At 39.4% G+C, this 25,504-nt stretch overlaps 1 protein-coding gene across 1 annotated transcript in view; it reads right to left on the reverse strand.

Annotated features, from left to right (window-relative positions):
* dock1 (dedicator of cytokinesis 1) overlaps positions 1 to 25,504 on the reverse strand; it is a 293,715-nt gene that overhangs the window by 89,973 nt on the left and 178,238 nt on the right. Inside the window, 2 exon segments of the mRNA XM_036572082.1 lie at positions 13,261 to 13,355; positions 14,772 to 14,873. Of these exon segments, the coding sequence (XP_036427975.1) occupies positions 13,261 to 13,355; positions 14,772 to 14,873 (197 nt within the window).

Raw genomic sequence — 25,504 nt, forward strand, 5'->3', positions numbered from 1 at the left:
CTTTGAGGATTTGCTTGCCATTAACCACAAGAGCATTAGTAAGGTCACTGGACTATAAGTTCTGGATCACCATCACTACAACTCATCCCAAAGATAATGGATGGAGTTCTAACACTCCTGAAAAGCAGTTACAATGCTCCATAGCCCAACGCTGGGGAGCTTTATACTCCTCTAGCTGATGCTTGGCACTGGGTGCCAAGATTGGCATGGTGACCTTAGGCTCATGTATGGCTGCTTCACAGCGTCCAATGACACAATGTGTCAACACTAGCAAGCACAGTTTTGAGCAACCGAATAACTTCCAAGAGCTTGATTACAGCAGGGATTTCACCAGCCTATAGGATTGCAATCAAAAAAAAAAAAGTCATGAGTGCAGAATACACCATGCTCCTACTGCATACTAAACAATTTTGTTTAGATCCTAGGTGGATTCAAAAATAGGATAATTTATGCAAAGCAATGCTGCTTTGATAACAGTATGTGGTAAAGCGATATTCAAAAGGATTAGACTCCAGAATGGTTGGAAAGAGCAAAAAAGGAAAAAAAACAAGGCAAAGAAAAATTCAAAACCTTGTAGCGAAGAACTACAGAAATAGGAAATGCAAGTCAGGGAGAAGAGGAGAAGAACACGAGGCAAGCACGACTATTTCCCATTTTCCCAAAGCATTTCCAAATATGCTTATTCATGTATTCAAACGTTAAATAATCTGTTTGATGTCTAATTTACATCTATTGTATATAAAAACATTTCCAACAGCACCAACAACTAGCTCAACCCTAGAGAGTGCACTCTACTTTTGATGCAAGTAGAAGTGAAAATGAGAGTGGAACTGAATACATGCGTCTTTTGAGACAGAGCAGGATCTCTCCAGATCTCTCAATGTGCCTACTCACTGGATGCAGCATCAGGCATGCAACTCCCTCAATGTATTTTAGTTAGGATACTGCACTAGCCCTGTTGGACCTAAAGAAAGTGTCTGTATGCAAATAAAAAATAAAAAAAAAAAACTTCTTGGTATGACATCCGATATTTTACGTTTTGTTTATTTCTGAAGGAGTTGATCAACTGGCTGAGTAGCTGAAAGTATTGCTTGTGTGCACAGTGCTGTGGGACACATTTTAGCTGTGCTGCTGTAGTGCAGCCAGCATCTCCTAAACGTTAACAAAGCTCTTCCAACATATAATAAATGCATTATAAAATAACGGTTTGAAATATCAGCCAAGTCTAAGTATCGGTCTGATGCCAACGATTTTTAAAAAGGCGAATATCGGCTGATACTGAGATGATTCTGATATCATCAAGCATCCCTAGATGTCACCTTTGCCACAAGTCAGTTCATGAAATCTGTCCTGGTCAACTGTAAGTGCTATTATTGTGAAATAGAAGTGTCTAGGAGCAACAACATCTCAAAGCAGTAGACCATGCAAACTCAAAATGGTACTGCAGGGAGATGAAGCCAAAAAAAAAATAAATAAATAAATAAATCACCTCTCATCCATTGCAAGTTCCAAACTGCCTCTAAAACCAATATCAACACAAAAACCCCGGAGGTTTATGAAATGGGTTTCCACGTCTGAGTAGCTGCACACAAGCCTATGATCACTTTGCACAATGCCAAGTGTTGGCTGGAGCAGTGGAAATGTGTTCTCTGGAGTGAAGAATCACGCCTCACTATCTGGTAGTCTTATGGATGAATATGGGAAAGGCAGATGCCAGGAGAACGATACCTACCAGAATGCATAGTGCCAACAGTAAAGTTTTCAGAAGTAGGGGGGCAGTCTGGGGCTGTTTTTTTTTAGGGTTTTGGCTCAGCCCTTTAGTTCCAGATAAGGGTGACGTTCAAGCAACAGCACAGAAAGACAATTTAGATAAATACATGAAAAAAATATTATGGAAGGCCCTTTCCTGATCCAGCATGACTGCGCATTTGTGCACAAAGGGAGACTGTCAGAAAGCAAGAGACAGTGAGAGAGAGCGAGTGAGAGAGATGGGTAGGGGCGGGTATAGTGGATGCTGTAGTCATGACGGCGCTGTGGTAGAGTTGCTTCCGTTTGCACTTCTAATGAGTTAGTGAAGAGGTGATGAGGGTCAGAGTTAGAGAGCCTCTTTACTGTCATCTGTGCTCTAATCTCTTCATCTGCTCCGTCTGTCATATTCTACCCAACGTCTCCATTCATCTCAGCAAGGTTCCGTGTTGTAATTAGCACACAGCTTACACCATCTATTAACCATAACTGTGTTACTCACTGAGTTTGATTCCTGCTAGTGCTACACAACACATCATTTATTAATCATTATTGCAGTACTGGCCTTTGCAATACTGATCACAGTAGGGTGTAGTATGTAAACGAGCTCTCTAACAAATCATTAAAGTGTTTTATTGTATGCTGTGAGTGTCCTGACCAGTCCAAAACCTTCCTAACAAGTTTTCTGAGTTTTGATAAATAAAGGTGTTCAATTGATCAAAATGAGCCTGTTTGTTTGAAATGAAACTAATGCAGGCCAATCTTTACCGTGTTACGTCAAGGGTTCACTGATGTGTTTTTAATGTATCATAATCACAACATGGCACAGTCATCATTCTGACAGATCTGTTTGCCACCTTTAGTTTGATGAATGAAGGTACTGACATGATGCAACAAACAAATTTGAATCAAAATAATACAGGCCAAACTTTAACTGTGTTCCATCAAAGGTTTACCGACATGCTTTTAAAATGCTGCAAAGCAAAATCGTGATACGTAGCAAAAGAAACATGAAATAATCAGAGCCTCTGATGAGACAGAGTACCAGCCGCATGCATCTGTAGGATGTACCTAAGGCTGAGTTTGCACACGTCAGTGAGTGCGCACATCTGTCTCAGGCAGCTGTATGCTGCTTCTTCAGGGAATGAAAAAGCCTACTGCCCAAGTGCGAGTGACAGGTGAAGGACCACAAATGAATTCACATAATGGAGTCCAATAACTCATTCCGGGATGTGAAATTTGATTTCCCTCCATGATTGAAGAAGTCAGTGGAGGGCCCATGTCCTCAAATGCCCCTCGGCGAGATGGAACATAGCCACTCTCCTATTTTAGCGTCTTCAGCTTTACTAACCTCCAAACAGAGTCTCTAAAACCTCCCACCAACTACTGGATGAGGCTCTGTTGAGACTCAGAGTGGAAGCAAATGCTAACTTGGCCGGAAGCTATTTTCTTCTCATTTCTGAAACACCTGCTTCTTTGCTATAGCAGAGTTTGTGTGTGAAAATCTTAAGAAATTATAGGAAAGGATCTGTGTAAAAGTCTTTAAGCAGGGCTGCCCGATCTTAAGTAAAAGGGTAGTGTTCAGAATGGTGGTGTTCAGAATATAGACTATGAATGAGTTTGGCTACTTGAATATATGGATAGCCAAACTCCTCTTAGCATTCAAAGAAAAAGGCCCATAATCATATGTCATGTAAGAACATTGGTTATACAACCACCTTTGCAGGTAGCTAAGAGGGCAGAAGGCTTCTCGAATAATATTCAAAGCTAGGCTTATAAGCTGAAATGAGAGAGAGACTTATTACGAAAAATAAAATTACAAAGTAAAGAATGTCATCTATATGTCTTATATTATTCAAATGTCAGTGTTTAAGCTAAAGCCCTTTTATAAGAAACGTGTGTATTCAATGTACAACTAAGCGACGTGAACGTACACCACTGTTAGTTTGGTGCTAACACAACATTGCAAATCCCCTTGAGGTGCACGTAAGAATTAGAATTATCACAGCTATGCTAACTTAGAGTCTCAAAATCAAATGCTGCTGTATAACAAAATGTTTAGCACACGTTTGATGAGTTAAAAAAAAAAAACAAATCCATAAACTTACTGGAATAAGCGGAGAGCCACTTGATTTCACAGCTCATGAATATGTAAAATATGTTAGTCTGTGATTAACTACAGTCAATTAAGCTGCGTTTACAAGTGGCTCAAATCCAATCTTTTTCTTCATATGTGACACAGATGTGTCATCTGTGTGTCAGTGTGAACAGCAAAAAATGCATTAAATCAGACATTTTCAATTCCGATTTGAGACGCTTTCATATGTGGTACTGAAATCTGATACGTATCCAATCTGTAGCCATGTGACTCAGTCTGAACAGCCAGATCAGAATTCATGCAACTTTTACATCGACATTCATCATAATTTCGCGTTGCTGAGACTCAGAAATATTTAGGCTGTTTCTGTACCAAAACATTAGAAGAGACTCATTGCAACCGCTCTGTGCTTGAAGAGATTTTGAACGAAGCAGTCGAACGCGACCGGAGGAGACCGAGGCTGAATCCGAGGAGACGAACCAAAGAAGTGGCCGTGGCCAGATAACGTGCCCTTTTACGGCGAACTCGAACACATTCTGGGTGATGAGCCCAGCTGTCAACCATTGGAACTTTATAATCGCTCCTGTGATGTTGACGAAGACGAAACTGAACCCTCCGGGAGCGACTGCTGTTTGCTTGATTGTTTATCTCCGGAAGAGCCACATGAAGCAACGTGAAGCTCTGTTCTTTTGCGCACGCGGCTCAGTTTAGGAGCTGATCTGTTCAGACTGATGTCGTATACAGATCACATTTAAAAGATAATGTGAACAGCCAAACAAAAAAAATCGGATTTGGTGAGAAAATCAGATTTGGGCCACTTTTACCTGCCGTGTAAACGTAGCCTTAGTGTCACTGTAAAAGTAGAAATATAAAAACATTTAATATCATTTTTTAGAGCTATTTTATGCAGTCCTCTGTGCACTGTACAAGTACAGATGTATAAATAAACAGGTTAAGATTTGAAGTAAGAAGGAAGAATACTGTGCTGGACAGTCTCAATATTGTAATGACTGTGGAAAACCGGATCAAGCTTGGGAAACATCTCACGAAAATGAAAGAAAAATGGACAACTTTCCAGACCCTAGAACAATAGATCTTTTCAGATGTGAAGACATTTCAAAGAACTTTACTTTTGAACTGCTTGCTTCCTAACAGTGCACCAACCTTGGATTATGTCCGATAAACAAACTCAAGTGTGTGTCTCAAGGGGACTTTCAAACACACACGCACACCCTTCTGCTATTTTTGGAGAAGCACAATAGGCCTGCATCACTAGGCTGCTAGTTACATAGACAAATGTCAACATGTGCAAATGAAATCACCCTGCTTTTGTAAAGTACAATTTTGCTTTAGAGAAAGGTCACTCTCACACGCAATAATGGAGAGAAACACGCTTGTCGGCTCCATGGGGGTCGGGGGGGAGGGGGGCAGAGATGGGTATGAAAGTTTCATAAGGGGCAGAAAACGCTGAGAACATAAGAATAAATCCCTGGACAAAATATCACCTCCCTCTAGGAGACTTTATAAGAGCTAAAAGACTATCAACAAAGAAACATAGCTTTAATAATGCATGACCGAATTTTTACACCCAAAATTACTCCCATAAAAAAGGGTCAAACTGGGAGTTGGAACATGAACGTCCTCAGGAGTCGGAGTGAGTTTAAAATGATTCCAACCATTCTATACAAATGAGAAAATACAAAATGTGGAATTTCATTTTTCCTTTGACCAATAAGTTTGCCTAAGCACAAATCTGAACACAATTTCAAACTGATTACACTACATGTCTCAACCCTTTAGAACCTAGCCTGAATGTGGCTGTCTATTCATATCTATGTTTGACTGTAACTTTGATTTACTAAACTATCACCAATTGACCTATATTTTCTAATTTAGCACAAACCTGGCATTTCAGTAATACTACTAGACTACTAATCAATGATTCAAGCAAATATATTATCCATATGCAAAAAAAAAAAAATCACATTTTTCCTGAAAATCTAAAAAAAATACAGAAAAACATTTGAATTAATAATCCAAAAGAATCAACCACTTTTTCAACTTATAAAAGTCAATGAATAAGCTAGCTAAATCATCTCACTCCTGACCTCGTCATCGCTACCCTCAAAAAGCATTTATGGTATTTCAGTGCACATCTTGCTTGAATAAAATAAAAAAGATCTAATGTAAAATGATTTTTTTTTAGATATAAATTGAACTGGATCTAGTTGTCTTTAAACTCACTACCGCTATGTCAGCAGTAATGTTTTCAACACGAAACTACTGCAGTGTGGGTCTCTAAAGCTAAAGCCCTGCTTTGACTGGATCTGCTGAATGGTGTAATACTTTATTCTCTGATTGGCTGCCAAGCATTGTCAAAAAAGTGTGGAAAAAGTGGCTGCTGAATATTGATCTGTATACACTGTGATCTAAAAGGTGGGTGATACAGATGACTCTATAGACGTAGTGTGAATCTGTCCTGGAATTTCGGCACACATATGATATACAACACGCAACACGGCATGTCATTATCAGAAAGCTCAGCTTCTCTAGATTAATATGGAAGTTTGTTGATAATTCAAACAGTTGTAAAGTTTTTGGTAACACTTTACATAAGGCTTTTATTACAATTGACAAATATTTATAAAGGCTTGGTCCAATAAGGTGTCATAAAAGTCTTATGTAATGGTCACATATTCTTGAAGAACCTGAGGTACATTAAAGCGTTTTCTTTCTTTATGATTACACACGTGTCATGAACACCAGTGACACATTTGGTCTTAAAAGGTTAAAAGAGACTTATCATCACCTAATTTATCTTATTTAAACTTAGTGTTTTGTCACACTGGATTGTTAATTTTTACAAAACAGAAAAAAAAACAAAACATTTGATTGTGAAGAAAAATATGAAAATTACATTCAGAAAGGTACTGTTAGTTGTTCAATCCATGTAATGACTACACAAAATTCATCACTTTAAACCTAATAGAACAAAAATTGTCCTTTATCATATTATACTTAAGCTGCTGGGCGTGAATGGGTTAAGGAAGATGGATTTGGAAGAAATGGCAAAGCCTACAGGACTTTATACAGAAAAAGTCATCTGAGAGTCGATCAAAAATAAATGCAGTCTAAAAGGAAATGGCCAGCTTCAGCTCAGATCAAAACAATATAAAGCACAGTGGTTTCATTAGCTTTGGGAAGAGCTGTTCCAGTGTAGCACAGACCAGATACTTCAAAGCATTAGAAACACAGCAGCAATCTACACACACATACACACACACAGCTCCGCTCAGATGCCCTGCACCGGGATGAAGACAGTGCCTAATTACACTGATGGCTGTAACGTATGACAGTACCAGGCTCCGTTTCCTCGCTTTCCACATGGACATCTGCAAAAAGGCAAATTTACTGCTGCTAACTGCACTCTCCTGGGCCACAGTCACGATAGGTCATTACAGCAAATTCTACCCCACATGCAGACAGTTGAGAATGCATATGGAAGAATGATGAAAGCAAGTGAGCCTCTCTCTCTCTCGCACTCACACAGTGAAAGAATCTGGTATTCTCTGTGGACATGCCTCTCATTAGCAGCAGTTGTCTGGCTAGCAGGGTGTTGAAATCTGGCCTGGTCTGGACCCGTGGGTGGTACTAGTGACCCCCAGGACCCTCCGCTCCACTCTGTCACAACATAGACATGCTGAGACACACAAATCAGGAAACTGAAACAAACATTAAAAAATAAATAAATAAAATAAAAAGGACAGGAAAAAACGCACCCCACACAAATACACTTCATTCAGAGCTCTCCGCATGGGATTACCCACAGCCTCTATCTGCTCTGCTTTATTTGCGAAGCAGCAACACGGCCGTAATGACCCCACAGTTGTCCATCAAAGGCAGCTCTCAGCCTGGCCTGCCTTGCTGGTGTTTAGTCACACACTGGGCATGACTCACACATAGCCCGAAATCACACTGCAGCAGGTAAGCTCTGAATCGGCTACACACACAGATACATGAGCACACACAGGCATAAGTGATGCACTGAAATGAAAATTCTTGACTGAAAACTAGGGATGCACTGATACTGGCATCAGATATCAGTCCTATAATGTGTTCATTTACACGTACTCATTAAAAAAATGCACCAATACCGACACCCAATATCACCTGATACCATGTGACGTCAGCTGATAATACGCTGCCACGCTAATGAATTAACGACTCAAGCTGACAGTGAACAAGCATCAGCTCACAAAGCCAAGCATTGTTGACGCCGTGGCAATCAGACGCAAAGTCGGTGGTCACTTTAAATTTCTGCCAGGAATACTGTGAGATCTGAGTGTGTTTTTAAGCACACACAAACACAACCATAACCTCTTCCCCAATACAGGTGGAGACATGTAGGCTAGCTAAATGGAGGCAAAAAAGTTGGCATTTGTGGTACCAAAGTCTGTATATGCCTACTTTTCTCTGACTAAACAGAAGGGTGAGGTATAAACAAGGCACAAATGTTTTTTTTTGTTTGTTTGTTTGTTTGTTTTTTTTGTTTTTTTAAATTGTCTTTGTAAAACAGGCTGTAGAGAGACCACATCACCCTACCCATGTACATCACCACCTGGTTTTGGTTTCAGTGCACAGTGAGGCACAAGTTAGCAAAGCTGCTGTAGCTCTTTTTTCGTGATGGCTCAGTACTGGGGCATGAAGCGTGTTTTTTTTTATTAACATAGGCTTTGTCCATACACAATGGTCCTTTCAAATGTAAAGTGTGAGTCACCAAAGAACAAGATCTGTAAAATTGGGTAGTGTATGCCTGCTTTGGGGGACTTTCAACTACAACTCAACCACCCGAACAACCAGGCAAAAAGACTCTTAACAACACATAAAACTCGAAATGTGAGCTTTTCTGATGCATTAACTTTAGATGTGTTTACTGACGTCACAGTATAAGATAGCTATCTGGACACATAATTTAAAATCAGCTAGATTTTAATTATTTAACTTTTGTTAAATTTTGGTATTGGTATCGGCTAAATATATATATATATATAGATATATATATATAGATATATATATATATAGATAGATATATATATAGATATAGATATATGTACACACACACACACACTGTTGATCTGCTGCTGCTCAAGCTGTTTAAACATGCAAGAGAGCAAGAAGTTTGTAATCATTTCTCATTTTCACTACCATTCAAATTATTTGTTAATTTCTTTGTTAATTCTTTGTTATTCGTAGATCTTGTCCATATTTTGGTTCTATTCGACAAAATGTTTGACTTTTTGTCTCACTTGTGTGTGTTTGTGCATGTGCGTGTTAGCCATTTCTGGCTGAAAATTTTCGATGGCTGAAATTTCAGTGCCCCTAACACACACACACACACACACACACACACACACACACACCAGATAAAAGACAAAATATTGCATTACTGTAGAAACTTGTGCTGTCCCTGTACAGGGTGAGCTGAATGGAACAGAGTATGGAGGACAACAGAGAGAAAAAGAGGGGAAAAAAAGATAGACAAGGATGGTATGTGAACAGATGGATGGACATGTCACCTTCATTTTGAAGCCAAGGAGACAATGAGAATAAACAGCGAGGCCGAACACAAGCAGCCGGATAAAAACGTATGGAGAGCCTGAGTTAATTTGGCACTTTTGGAAGACAAGGGCTTTCATTCCGAAGGCTAAAATATGAACAGTACGGTATGAGTCACACTGAGCCACACTGACAGATCCTTTCTTCTTCCAGCACAGCCATAAATCCACATGATTTAACAGTCCTGTACCATCTAGTCACCAGCTAACAGACCAGAACAGATGTGTCTATACTTCTCATGAAGCAACATCAACATATACTACTGAAGTGTGCTCTAAAAATGCACACTGACATTCAGTTCATTGTGATCTTACATCATGACCTAAAACCAGCAGCCAATGTGGCAAGTGGCAGACTGGGGACTTTCATCAAAACAAAATCACCCTGATATGTCTCTCTGCAGGACTGCATGCCTAATTTGGAATGAGGTGAAAATATACATCTTAAGAACAGAAACATGCAAGTGATCTGTGGAATAAAAGCCAAGAGACATACACAAAACCACGTCTTACAAATAAAATATAGCTTCAAATTTCAAGCAACATAATACTGTTTAGACTTAGAGCCACTCTTGTGGAATGAGTCCTTGTTCTTGATGGATGTCTGTTACATTTCAAGCAAACAAAAGACAGTCAGGGAATTTAAACAAAAACCTGTAGTACAGCCTGTCTGGAAATCAATAACCAGAGGGAAAGGATTTTGGAATCTCTTTCACTGAGTCAATAAAAATAGTCTGGCATGTCTCTGAAAGAAATACTCCAAATTGATTCTCATTAATATATATTTAATGTCAGAAAAACTTGGCAAGTTAGCAAATGTCTTGGCTAAAGCCAGTGCCGCTCACTATAGGGTGGTCAATATGGGAGATGGACTTTCTGCTGACAAAAACGATAGGAACTGTCACACCCAGCGAGATACCACTGTTCGATTCCAAAGATAAAATTTTCTGTCAACTCAAGGCGTCTGGTGCCGAAACTAGATGGAATGTAGAAGACAAGAAGGCTCCAGAAAAAACTTCTCTGTCAGAAAGTCTTGAGCGAATTCTCTGAGGCTCAGAAGAAGAAGAAGGGGAAAAAAAAAACAAAAAAACGACCAAATACATCATCGCTCACCCTCACAACAACGAGTAATGAAATGGACATTAGTACCTGCCAGTTACAAAATCAACCCACTGTGGCAGGACGGACAGAAAAGGGGCTTCATTTCTAGCACTGATTAAAATATTTTGAGCTCACAATGGACACAGTGACCTCCTGCACGCTTTCTTTGACTGAAGCAGACACCAAGCTGAAAGAGAGGAGTGAATGTAGTTGAACTTTCGTTTCTGGGATGGTTTGAGAGCTGTAGCCCGTCTGCCGATGAAGCCTGGTACCTTCATCTGCTTTCAGAGAAACCCAGATGGGTGATTAATGACAAATTCCAGGTGTTAATTGGACTGTGTAAGAAACTGCAGATTTATTCTGGGAGGTTTTCTTCAGCACTTTGAGACAGTCTTCACACAGAGACTCGAGATTGGTGCTGTGGTGATGGAAATCTAATAAAAGATGCTTCAGATGGACTTTTGCAGTGGATGGATTTGTTTACTTTTGCCATGACAATTTCCAAACTGTTATCTTCAACGTACAAACAATATTCATAAATTCTAGGCTTTTTGTCAGTAATTTTTGTATCTGCTCTTTGGGAAGACATGAATGGAACAGACATTTTAGCTAAAACAACAAATGCTGAGTGTGAAAAAACATTCTGAGGACACTGAAGTCTACATTTAGTGTGCTATAACCTTAAACAGGAGCAGTACAGAAGAATGATTCATTGTGTTCATTTCTATATTTAATGTGCAATAAATAGGAACAGATGTACTATATGAGCATAGTAATGTGTATTACACTGCACAACTGCACAGCTCCCCTTGTCATGCTACATGTTTTGTTGATTTAAAATAAGTTAAAATCTTCTCTACATGGAACAAGCTTAAATATGACTTTTCTCTGCAGAATTAAGTTTACTATCTCTGTTTATTTGAGTTTAACACAGTGGAAAAAAAAATTCTAACTTTTGCACAGGCCATATTTTAACGTCACAACACGCATATTAATACATACTGATGTGCACCTCTATTCAGTTGTAGAGTCCACCCTTATTCGGTTGTGAATTCCGTAGAAGAGCCACACTTTATATACAGAGACTATATAGACTGTACCTGAACATGTACTCCTTAGTTCGTTTATACCGAGTTGTAGTCTTACAGTTTACCGTTTTTGTTTACTTTTATATACATATGGCACTTTTGATTACATTTTTCATTGTTTACTTCATGTCTTCTAAGAAAATGAGCTGTGCAGTTATCTCTTAACAAGCACTGGTGCCTTTTAGAGAAACTACTTTTTTGGAAATTACAAAAAACAAATAAAGAGAAAAAAAAAAAAAATCTTTTTGGGAATTAACCCCAAACATTCAAAAACAAAAAGCATTTCTTTGGTCATTTTGCATTAAAAATACTTCATATCGTGATGCAAAAATGACAATATGTACTGTAAAATTTGCGCATTGTTACACCCCTATAAATATATGCGCATTTTCCTAGGCAATGAACCATAAGTTTATGTAAAATTATAAACTTGTTTCAAACCCGAATCTACAAGATCTTGATTTAAAATCAGCCACTTCAACTTTCAACGTGTCACTAAACGTTTTATTCGGAGTGGTCTAACCCCGGTCATTAAAATGCAAAAATGTGACCAACTTTGAGGGAAGCAATTTCAAACGTGCAATAAGGAGAAATGTCCTTTAAAATTGTATTAAATATTAAAAGAATATTACTTGGTGGAAGTAGTTTTAGTTTAGCAATGGTCATGTGAACTGAAAGCTCATGGTGATCCTTCAACTGTGAAAAACAGCTTCCTTTCTTATTGCACTTTTAACATCGCAAGGGTTGTTCAATAAAACACTCAACTTAATGAGCCCTATACTTGTATATGTGACTAATTACAGAGCCAAAGCAGCAAGCGAGAGCGATGGTAAGTCCCGCTGGACACAACAAAGACCAAACAATGAACAGCACACTCAAACCCTTCAGGAAGCCTGAGTTCATCTGAAAACCCCTGATGAAAGCATATGAAAGCCTCTTTTCCTATGTTCTTCTTGCTCTCTCACTAGGTAGAGGGCTCGATGAGAAAAGAACATTAATAAAACAAAACAAAACAGACAACAGTGTGAGTGTGCGGTGTGTGGAGCAAGGCTGGAAATTAGAATGTGAGGTATTTATAATTCATGTTATTGTCTTCTGTAGCAACCACACAACTGATAAAGCTAGTTCGGAGCAGAGGCTGTGTGCATGCCCCTGCCATTTACATCTTTGGAGTGGGGGGGCCCACTTTTGAGTGCCGTTTCTAAGCAACCGTAGGGAGGGGGGCACATAGAGAAAAATGTCAAAGTTCTTGTGAAAATTATCTGCTTTTTTCTTTAATTCTCACATCTGTCATCCCTCCGCCTCAACCTTCATTTTCTTCATGTTTACATTATAACTCTATTATTTTGGACAGTAGTTTAATTATACTCTTTATTGCTTTAGCAACATTATACTTATATTGTCACGCCAGTAAATCTTCCACAGACTTGAAACAGAACAAGAAAAACAGAGAAACTAAAGTGACAGAACTAAGATAACGACATTATGTCCTGTAGCAAAAAGTGGCGATCCAGGATTGATTCTTGACTTCAGCTCTTAAAAAACACATCTAAAGACATAAAAGAACTAGGATCAAAAATCCTGACTGAAGCAGGTTGCAGGCTGTACTTACTTGTTCTGCATTGTGTTCATGATGACCCAGTCAGCAGGGTAGACATTCTTTCCAATGAGGTCTTTGAACATGATAAATGTTTCCATTAAGAAGTCCTGTAAGAGAGAAAGGAGCTGTGAGATGGGTCATGCTTCTCTACAACCTGGAATGAGAGAAGCACAGACAAATATGGGACATTTACAAATTCCCACCAAGTGTATATCAAAGATCAACCAACAAATAAAGAAGAACTATACACTTCGGCCAATGATTGTGCATCATCAGTAACTTTCAAGCTTCAACACTACAGTTTCCCATTTTAGTGTGGTCAAGCTTGTCTGAAGCACTACAAACACTTGCAAACACAGCCTGCATCTGTGCCACAGCCAGAATGAAGAGGAGACTGCAGCCAAATCCAGTCAATCCAAAGCACTGCAGAAGGACCGTCTGCATCACTGTAATAGGCTCAGCAGCGATAAACAACTCTCCCACCTCCAACTATCTATGGACACAGCCTTTAAATTACAGACTGCCATGAGTATACAGCTGCTGCAATGGTGTCTAACGTGAACATCTAATAGTCTATCCTTAATGAAAACATTAAACAATACACTGCATTACAATTCCGCAATGATACCTTTAATTATGCATCAGTGTTAATTGAATATTAGAGTAGAGCAAAGCATCGCAGTCAAGGCTGTAACTTCATGGCTTCTCAACTTAATTATATTCTTAATTACTAAATATATTTAACTGCAACTGAAAACTACAGGATAATAGGAGTAGCAATAGTTTTTCTTTTTGAATTGCATGACTTCAGCAAATATACGACTAAACTTTAAAACTAAATCTAAAATATGTTTGCATTTCAACTTGAAGTTATGCACTGTAATATGACATAACAGCAACAACAGTAATAACTGTTTAAATGATGCATTCATCTAACTAAGCTGTGGATCTGTTAATTTAACATTTCGATAGTGGGAAATGATTCCCATTGTAAGTAGTCATATGTGCCACATATTATGTAGGTAGCCAGCTACCTCGACACTTTTAAACTATTACAAACAAAACAAACTTGCCAGAAGATTGTTTCCCCCAATTTGAGATACTAGAGAATGAAAAAGAAGCAGTTCCTGTCAATGTATATACTTTCTCCTCTTCAAATTGATTGGCTGTCTCAAAAAATTGTTGTTGAATAGTTTTACCACAGAGCAGCAACATGATTATTTCAGAGAGTGGTACCTAAATGGTTGACACAGAATACCACAACAACTGTCAGACATAAATAAATAAATAAATAAATAAATAAGTGAATAAATCTGTATTTTATCACTTTTCCAGACAACAGAAAGAACATCAAGAAGAGCTTCCAGAAACTAATCCAAGCTCAGTCAGGACGCATTGCTTTTTAGAGAGGATTTAGGTACCATGCTCAAGAAATCAGACTAATGTACGAGATGCTCCTGAGGCTTGGCTGTAGTCTCAAATCCTTCTCCCTCCCACACAGAGATACAGAAGACCAAACTCACCACTACGTCCGTCCTCATCTTGCCAAAGGTGTTAATCAGGTGAGTGTAGTGATAATCGTCCATTTGCCGGAGTGTGGCCGTCATGCTCGCCACAAAACTGCCCTGCGGAGAGATAGAGAGAGAGAAAATAGTATCATTAAAAAGGAGAATAACTTGCTTTATACACGGCATCTCGCAATGAAACTGCTATCACAACCAAAGAGCTACTACAAAGCTATCATGGAGTAAAAGCAGTAAGTGTTCTGTCTCAAGAACACAACCCACCCAAGCAAAACAGCACCCATTAATGTCAGCAGCACAACACAAAAGACCAGGAGATTCTCTCACATTTAACAATCTTTACTGAACCACTTTTCACAGAAGTAAGCACTAGTCAATTTAACAAGTACGGGGCATCACTCAGGGATTATTTCACACATAATGAACCTTTAATGTTTAGAGTTAGCACCCATCTTGCCTCCCTTCTCCAGCACTGCCTTGAGACAACTCACCCCACTACACTGTTAGAAATAAAGGTTCTTTGCAGGTACATTTATCGTTCATCAAGGTACAAACAATGTAAATGTTCCCTCAAAGGTACAACAGTGGTTTTAAGGTCCAGTGTGCCTTAAATAAGTTTTTCCCAGGTGAAAAGTGAGTAATTGTACCTTTTCATAACCTAATGTTTTAAAACAGAACAATAAAATAAAATCCTGGAGACGAGACGGGGTGTGTGGAGTCGATACAATTAGAAAGTATAATTTCAATGGATTATGGTACAGTTACGTTCCCTGACTAAAGGTATTGAGATGTAACCTTGAGGGTACCACCCTAGTGACAGTTTAGTACGTTTTTTTTTTCTGGGAGTGTACAGAAAATAAAAAAACAAGGATTTCTAATGCTGAAATTTTGCCTAGGTCTGCAAAACCCATGCAGTGCTGCAGTGAATGGCCAGTCCAAAGCAAACACTTTGACACAGTTTAGGCGCAGTGTGAAAGAAATGAACAGACTAACATGAACAGTATACAGTGGGGCAGGTTTATATAGCCATTTAGCATTCACAATTACCTGCACACGCAATTTCAGCATGTCGATCGATAAGTGGAGGATGAAAAATGCAACAGGCAATCGCTTGCTCTCTTCGGCTAAATGCTTTAACAAATTAGATAAAGTTTTCCCAAGATAAAGCGAAGCCTGTTTCTTCCAGTCAGGAGAATTAAGTTTCATAACAGTAATGAGGAAGTGAGAGACAAAGGACGTGAGAGTGAAGGAAAAAAAAAAATAGAGTGGGAGAGAGATAGAGGGAGAAGAAGTGAGGGAGGGGGATGGGGGGTGGGGGTGGCTGACACCTCTGCTTTCTGCTTCAACTTCTACTAGGTCTAATTAATGCAGCAGGGAGCACCCGGTGGGACAATAATAAAAACTGTTCTCTCTCAGATATTAAAGTAAGAAGGCGTTGATATTACATGCAATTAACACGAGATCAATCCATGCATGAAGCAGTGTGAAAACTAGAAATAGAGGAGTGAATTTGCACAATTAAGGCTGAGACATTATGAACGATGGGAATAAATCAATGTTCGTTATCGCTGTATGTCTACCCTAAGACACGTGGGGACTACCCCTGAGTGTTTACTTTCCATTACCTCCAATTTTTCACTCAATTCAAAATAGCCACATTCTGAGTTCTGAACTTTAATTCCATCTGAACTGATAGAGGCCTTGTTTATTAATTTTGGCAGAAAGGGAAAAAGGAAAATCAAGCCTGTGTTTAGTTATTTTATGTTAAACTAGGTTTAGCATGAACGCATAACTTGTTTTTGTGCCTGTTACTCTTACGTAATTTAGCCCTTCATTTCCCTAAATATTTGATCAACTTTTAATGGAAAATTCAAATTACTACAGTGTCAACAAAGCCTAAGAGAGTCAGCTCTTTTTATATGACACCCCCAACTGCACTCATCTGCTTCTTGTCTCTGCAAAACTGGCAATATCTTTGGTAATAACGCTACAGACAAAAGGTGACAGAACATTCCAGAGAGGCACACAGGCTTCAAAAGCCGGCACTTAGATCTGTAACCCCTCCACATTGTAACTGACATGGCTCTTACATTTTTTTCACGGTTGTTTCTGTATTTTTCTGCTTTTGTTTCATTTGTGAGTCTATCCTGCAGCGGTAATTAGGAATGGCCTACATAGCTCAGCAGAAGCAAAACACAAGCATGAGCATATTCCTGCTTTTCTCTCTTTTTCTCTCAGCAGGAACATACTTAAAAAGAATGTCCTTCCGTCATACAGCTCTCTGCAAGCCTTTGCTGACACATTTTGTGAACACAAACAATCTGATATGTGCTTTTGCTCGCTGAATGTGTGAGAGGATGCATGTCAGGGTGACACAAACGGAGCCAAGGTGAGCTATCACAGATAGTAAAATCCAGCATTTTGAACCCGTTTCCAAATGCTGACAGAGCTGACGCACGCTACATTTTAGCAGAACAGGCCCAATGTCTCTGCTGCAGGCTGGAAACCTTTGGAGTTCATTTTGCTCTGTGGTGCAAATCCATGGTGACACAGGCAAACACAGCCAGCTCGGGTGGACGGCTCACGTCCTGCAAAGCTGCAAATTCTGTCCAAACAGCTAATATTGATATTTACTGAGCCTCCTATCAGCTGCGGTGTTTGATCAGGGTCTGTAATGAGAGGCAACGCTGTGAAGCAGAGAGCTGACCTCCTACTCTGCAAGCAGGATGGCCCACTGCACAGCAGCAGCCATTAATACTGGTTAAGCACACCATGGGGAGAACAAAACCAAAATGCACATTCCACTATAACCTGCCCCAGAGTTGAAGTGAATTTACTCACAAGCTGAGTAGACCCACTAGAAAAGGATAGATGCTGAAAATGAGCATGTTGCCAAGGACGTGTTATTAAGGACATGATTGAGAAAGAATATGTAGGAAGGCTTTACTGCTCACTATGTTAACTACTCTAGCTGAGGTTAGTTAGGGGCAGAAATACAGTGGAAGTATATTTATTTGACAAACTCACATGTTGGAACAAAGCCCCCTGAGGAGAAAATACCTTGAGTAAGATGACGAGTCATGAGCATCCAGTGTTGCATGAGTTAGCTGTAGTTTTAGCTCATGTTTGAAGAGGCAGCCCCCATTACCCATCCAGCATCAAAACTACTGACTTCCCTTGGCTTTTTTATTAATATTTTCAGATACATTTCTCTGCTTGCAGCTAAATCTTTGTGCCACTGATTTATTTATTTATTTATTTTTTAACACCCAAGCTATCACCTAAAAGAGTAAGCCCGCTGCAACCACTTAGGACGTTCTTTTTGTTTTTCTTTTCCTGTGGTTAATTGGACATCCATTCACTAACGCTTGTGGATACACATCGGAATGCACATCTCTAGCCTCTGTAAGAACAAATGGCATGCTAAAATGTCTGCATTTGTAAATTTAGACATAATTCAACACAACAGGGATGCATAGGGATGCACAGTTCCCATACTGGAGCATCACTACATACTATTTCTTGTAGTTTACTATTTCCTGACATTGGGTTCACTGGACATATACAGGTCTAAGTAACTCGGTAACTGACTATAATTCCTTTGGTCTACTTGGTTGGTAAGCCATGTTCGATGTTTTCTCTAAGATGTTCCTTTCCAGAGAAAGAACACGGCTAATATTATCATTAGCTACCTCCCCAAGACTCACAGTCCAAACTGAATATAATTATCTGGATCTTTATCTTACAGACGGGTGCAAACGAGCTTTGCTGGGCGGCTAGCTCTGCTCTTCGGTGCCTAAACTCTCAACAACCGAGCCAATTACACCCTCACCATGGCTATTAGGGAAAACAAAAGCAAAGCAAATCAAGGGGGAGGGAGAAGGCTAAGACAAAGGTGCTGAGTTGCTGTGTGCGAGGTATTGCTCCTCCTATGGGGACTGGGATTAAAGAGGCAGACTCCAAAGTGCTGTTGTTTAAAAGCGAGGCAGGATGATGATGAGTCCACTGCCCTTAAAATCACTCATCATCAGGAAAAACAGAAGCATACCCATTCCACAACTACTCACACACTCTAAAGATTCCACACACCCCTAACCTTCACTAAACATTTATAAAAGCACAAGCTTTGCACTCACTGAACTCTCAGCATTACAGTCACAAACACACATCACACAGTCTGAAGGACAGACGAGAAAAGACTATAGCTTTGATTAAAAAGAAAATTTATATCACTGAAATTTTGTAACACTGTACTGTATATTGTGCACTAGTGAAGGAAATTTTTGAGTCAACGATAAAAGATATAGGAAAGTTTTACCCAATACATGCATACTATTATTAGAGATTAAGAGCTTTTGCCACACAGAAGCATTAGTGTATGCACTGAGTGCATGTGTATATCCTGGTTTATACTGTTCATTTCCATTCGCCATAGCCCTCTTTAACTAGACTGAGAACTCATCACTATTACAGCTCCATCAAAGCATGAAAGCCAGAACCCTTATAATGGGCCTTTTTCTTCCCCTGACTAATTCACCTCCGACTCCAACACAGCCAAGGAGTATATCCATATTAATTCAGCTCATTCAATATTTCAGTGCCTGTCTTCAGCTGTTCAGAATTCATGGGTTGTTATTTTTATGAACTATGACCATAAAGGAAGAAGCAGTAGTAGGACTGTCGATCTCTGAACCAGCAGTGCAGGGGTACTTAACTCTGCCTCTGGAGAGATACTGTCCTGTAGAACTTCATTCCAAAGTTCCAGGCCTAATCTAACACACATTGCTCTGGGATTCAGACACTCCCTGAAGACTTTTATTAGTTGGACTGAGTGTGCTAGAAAACACACATGCATCTTCAACCAGTCTCGTCTCTTCACTTTATCAGCATTGTACACCCAGGCACGTTTCCATAGCAACTGTGTTCTTAAGGAGGTGGAAAAGGAAGGTCCCTCTTGTTCTGGAGTTTCACAAAAGGCTGGATGCCCTCGGAATCCCCCGAGCCAGGACAGAGAGCCCAAACCTGCATCTTTATCTGGATCTGCTGCAGTTGAACACATATGGAAGGACTGCTCAGCATCTTGAGTTTTGCCCACCTTTAGGCGTGTGAGATTTTGCATTATTACACACACACACACACACACACACACACACACATACATACATACACACACACACACAGGCACACGCACACATACATACATATATATATCCATTAGTTTTTTTTTCAAGTTTATTTTTTTCTTCTCTTCTGTGTGTGTGTGTGTGTGTGTGTGTGCAAGTGTCTGCGGGGGTGTGTGTGTGCGCATGTGTGTGTGTACAAGGCACGGTTACTGGCTACCCTGTGCTGTGCTTCATTCAAAATTCTAAATCGCTCCTTATAACTTCAATGTGAATGGGAGGATAAACTGTTGTAGGCTGAATAGGCAGATATATGTAAATGTGTAGATTTTTGTCACACAAATCCAGGCATTCTAAATAGGCTGTATTCGTAGCTTAATGTACATATATGGACTGTATGGACAATTTCTTTTTTTTAACTTTAGCAAGTTTACATGTTTACAATGTTTACTTCATTAAAAAAAAACAAAAAAAAAACAGGAATGTTACTGGCTATTAAAATACTACTACTAAAAATACTACAACCTCTACAGGTTACTGGGGTTATTTGTTACTGGCAGAGGGTACCACTACCATGAAAAGTGGAGATAAAAAAGAAGCAATGAGAAGAAAAGAGATGCAAAGAGAGGACTTGTAGATGTTCTCTTTTTGCATTAGTAATACAGACTTCTGCTCCATCCCGCCATGGAGAACTATTCTTTTTCATGCAGGCACAAAAGGTACATGCATGTGAGCCATCAGCTATACTCTGGAGTGCAAACTTCCACAGTAAGAATTTGTGAACTAATAGAAGGTGATCATCGGTCAGACTTGATTGGCGCTAGTTCTTAGATGTCTACTTGGTGCATCAGGGCCACACAGAAGGGCATATTCTTCAAACCATTAAATCCTGGCTATGAAAACCTGGAGCTCGCATGAGGCTGGTGGAAACCTCAAGCTGAACAAAGATGAAAGAACAGCAGAAGGGAATAGGGCAGAGTGTTTAAAGCCAGCACACAGCCCACTGCAGGAAGACAGCATATTCAGAAGCTTGAGAGAGTATTTTTCTTTTTTTGGCAAAGCTCTGACATGCTGTAGACAGAAGGCTGCCTTGATGCAGAGTTTTATAAAGTGATGAGCCCGGTTACAAAGAGGCTCTTTCACAATGCCAGTTTAAAGGCAGAGGGCAATGCATCCAAGGGCTCCGGTCCAAGTGTTCAATTTTAGCCCTCTGTGTACGTGAGGGTTTGTATATGTTAATGACAGAGCTGACGTCGATTTGCATTCTGACTCAGCATTTTCAGCCTGAGGGGTGAGAGGACAGAGTGACTCTGCACTGGACTGTGCAAGAACTCAGACACACCATGTTAGCTGGGGGTGAAATTACACTAACACTCGTTGTAGGTACATAAATGAAATCATATTTCTGGAGAAGCTAAAACAGTTTCCTCCTGAAACGCTAGGAAGCTGCATTCCACACAACAGCCACCTTTCTTCCTTCTTATGTCAGATCAGGCCCAGAAAACAGTAGTAGAAAGCTATGATACAGTGCACGAAATACAAAATGCACAAAGAATACAGATTGTTTTTCAAGAAAGAGGGAGGAGGTGAAAGTGACACCAGATTACATACATCATATTTTTAGAACATTAGCCATTAGGACAGACATGGCGTTCTTCCAACAGGCAGTGCAGTAAGCTACAGTTAAATACCTGTGATCATGCATTTTGTAGTCCACCTGGGCACCTGTACTGAATGTGGTTACCCTTCTCACTGGTGTATCAAGTCTAGCCAGAACATAAGCGGAGCTAGAAATGGTGTAAACCACTGGTTGGACAGACACATTATTCGCAAAATTGTGTCACTGGACTCAGAAGGCAAAAACTAAACAAACAAACAAAATGACAGCTAGCCAACATCAAAAGGAATGTGACTTCACATTTCACATAAAACCAAATGCAGAGAAAAGGTAAATCAGAGATTAAAGCTCCTCCATTGTTGTTACTGTTGTTTGAGCTTACGGTTAACGTTAGAGTCGCATGAGAAATCATGTGACTACACAAGCTAAGGAGAACCATGACTTTTTCCTCACGGTTCTGTCATGTGGAGGGAAACAGACACAGGTACTCAACGAGAGTAGTTCTGGGTTCAGATTTGTATCTGTACAGTTCTGTACTGAACTGCCTGGTGGAAAAAGTTACTTTGTTACTGTAAACATCTTCCACAACTATATTCTAGCAGCCATATGAACCTTTGATCCCTTCTGAACAGCAAAATTACTACTGATGCACACCAGAATTCATTATTCATTGCCTGACCTATTTATTATTTAAACAGATTCAATGCAGTGTATGAGATTCTCCACAGAAATGTTAGTGAAAGTTAAATTGCTCAGTGTCTGTATTTATAAAAGCCCAAGCCAACAAACACATAATAGGACTGAGAGACATATCTTCTTCAAGTAGGATTACTTTTAGACGCAAAGCATTCTCACTCACTCACTCACTCACTCACTCACTCACTCACTCAGACCACAGGGGGGAGCTACTAGTATTCTAGTGTGAAAACAACCTTGTGTCTTGTGCCAATTGAAATGGCTGAGTCTATTAATCATTGTGAACAGACAAGAAGTGCATTCTTTCTGGGACCTTTGGAGTACTACGTGCTGGTGCTTCACATCAACGACCCTGTGTCTATGCTGAACATACTCAATTAGCAGTTTTACACAATGTAAAATTAAATGCCACCAAATGGCTTTTGTCAGACCACCCACTCTCTCACTCACTCACACTCGCACACAAAAAAAGTGCACATACACACACAAAAAGAAGATGAAGGAAGACGAACGAAATGCAAAAACTGGCTATAGCTTGTCTTGAGCCGAGTCTAGTGACAGCTCTGGGAGATTGGTGACAGCGTTGAAGACCGGCCATGATGACACTGTGGAGGGAGACTGACAGACCACACACAACACGCCAGCACAGCAGGGGGGTGTGTGTGTGTGTGTGCTGTCTTCAGTAACATCACTTGGCAATGAATATTGGCATGACAAAATGACAAACTTCACTCTCTCTCTCTCTTCCTCACACACGCTCACACAACATGCACACAAAAAAGGCGAAATTGGTGTCAATGGTGCTCTATTGCAATATTAGCTGAAATTAGTAAATATTTATGAATAAACAAAAATTACAGCGTAAACTCTCTCGCATTATGCATTTAGTGAACACTAAAAAAGATCTATAACATTATTTCTACTATTATAGTAACAAATACTTTGCACATAGATTTCATTAAGTCTTACAGTGTTAAAGTACTCTTAGAAGTAGACATTGTTTTAGTTTTGCTACTATTCCAGTGCTATTACTTTACTACATATTTCATTACATAGTCACTTACACAACATTAACACTCAACTTTCATTCTGTTTCAGCAGGCATGATGTCCAAAAAAATATTGCCCAGTATTGCTTGTGTAAACAAATTTACACATCAAAAATGCGAAAATAACACACTTAAACCTCACTTTTTTTTAAGGGTATCATGAATGTAAAATGGCTTTTGTTACAGTCATCGCCAACTGCAACACCTTGTTGGTTAAGACTGCTAAAAATATGCTGTGTGTATAACCTGCTAGAGTTTCATATCTTGTATTTTTTCAGGAACTTTTCAGCAAAAGCAGATGGGTGGAGAGAGGGAGCGAGGGAGAGAAGGGATGAGAGAGGGGAAAAAACAGAAAGAGCACTGGTGAAGAGACTGAGATTACCTTTTAAAACATGCATGCTAAACTAGGGCCGAGAAGCATTGTGACAATTTGCCAGGTCAGGGTCATAAGTGAATAAGAGCCAGAGCTGGAGTCGGAGTCGATACTGCATAAAAAGCATCTGAAGATGCAGCAAGGTTAATGAGCTTCTTCTTTTCCAATGTATATGAGGACAAAGCAATAACTTCAACACATCAGAAAGCTACACTAATGTTGAAAAAGGAAGCTAATGAGCGTCAAACAATTTTTCCAAAACTTGAGAAGTTCTAAGGAAATCTACTGTTAATCACAACTTAGGGGGAACTTACCGCGCTACGCCTTATGAACCTGTGGCTACGAACATCTGAAAACTAAGGTACAAATTATTTTTCAACAAAGCATGCTATTTGGTACACTAGCTGTGGAGCTAACAGTGTCATACTATAGCCAAGTAAACAACAGGCATGTTAAACACATTAAAACTAAGTGCGTATAATTCAGGCATGAAGTGTCTGTTAAAACAAGATGGAATCTAATTTGTTGCTGCTGAAAAGAAGCAGCTTGCTGGCAGGATGCTGACAGCAGAACCTCCTTCTACCTCACTAGTGTTGACATCACGACTGTAGACAGAGTCTTCATTCAAGGTCTCACCACACTTCCAATTATTTCTGTCTGTGCTCTGATAACCTCAATTTAAGCAGCTGAAGAGGTTTTGTTAATTCTGTACACTGATCAGAGATAAAAAAGTAAAAAAATCTAATATCACGCAAAATTATCACGGTTAAAAGTATTATTGCAGTATTGTTAAAGTGTGCTGAAAATGCTCAAAAACTACTGATGCACAAACTGAAATCATACTAAAAACCCCAAATAAAATTAGCAGCACTGTCCTTTTTGTTTGCATAAACACTGAAATAACAATTCTGATTTAGGCTATCAAAATATCCTAATTAGTTTTTCTAAAAAGAACATTTAGCCTACCAAACTATCCTACCTGCAGTTTTAACATGAGGCTGCTGAAGTGTTCAGAATTACCCCGTTACACCTTAAAAGGTGTAGCTGTTACATTCCAGCGTCTGAAGTGTTATAATAACTGCTGCACTGGAAATTCAAACAAAAAGGCGGCAAATAAGAAGCTTTGTAGTTTTAATGCTGGTACGCTTTTTTGATTAAGGTGATTTAAGCTATCAAAATATCCTCCCTGGAGTGTTACGTATAGAGCTACCTATAAATATGCGCTACGGTAGGAAATTTCGACAAGGAAGTGCAATTTGTCACAACACATTCGCTAAAATAGCGAGTGGAAGTCACAAGATGAATCATAAAATTTGAAGTGTTGCCACGATTTTTTCTTTTTTAATTTTCTTTCTGCATGTTCTGCAGACAGGGTTACCGTATTCAATCAAGTTTCTCTCTACACTCTTATAAAAACCAAAATAGACTCAGACTCAGTTCTCTTAGAAGACTGAAAAATCACCGAAGCACTGTCACTGGCTTTCGCCATGCTTTCACTGACACAAAACAAACTCACGTTCCATGCTGTGCATGCGGACCTGTGTCCGGGAGACTGTTGCTAACTTTGGGTGATGCTGGACAGTATTTAACGTGGGTTTTTTAAAGCACGGTAATCAAATACAGGTTTAATGATAATTAAAATCTGAAATGGTAATATTAACCTCTGAAATTTTAGTGCGGTTTACAGTGATTACATGTTGACTTTTATGTAAGTGGTAAAAGCATGTAGAAACAGAAGAGGAAACAGGAGAGTTCACATTTCTGTCAAGAAGATAAGCAGAGGTGTTGCACATACAGGTGTGATGGCCTGCAGAAACCCTCTAAAAGGTCATTTTTTCCAGATACCTCCATCAGGAACCAAGTTACGACATTTTAAAG

Source organism: Colossoma macropomum, unplaced genomic scaffold, assembly GCF_904425465.1.
Source record: "Colossoma macropomum unplaced genomic scaffold, Colossoma_macropomum, whole genome shotgun sequence".
NCBI classification, from domain to species: Eukaryota; Metazoa; Chordata; class Actinopteri; order Characiformes; family Serrasalmidae; genus Colossoma; species Colossoma macropomum.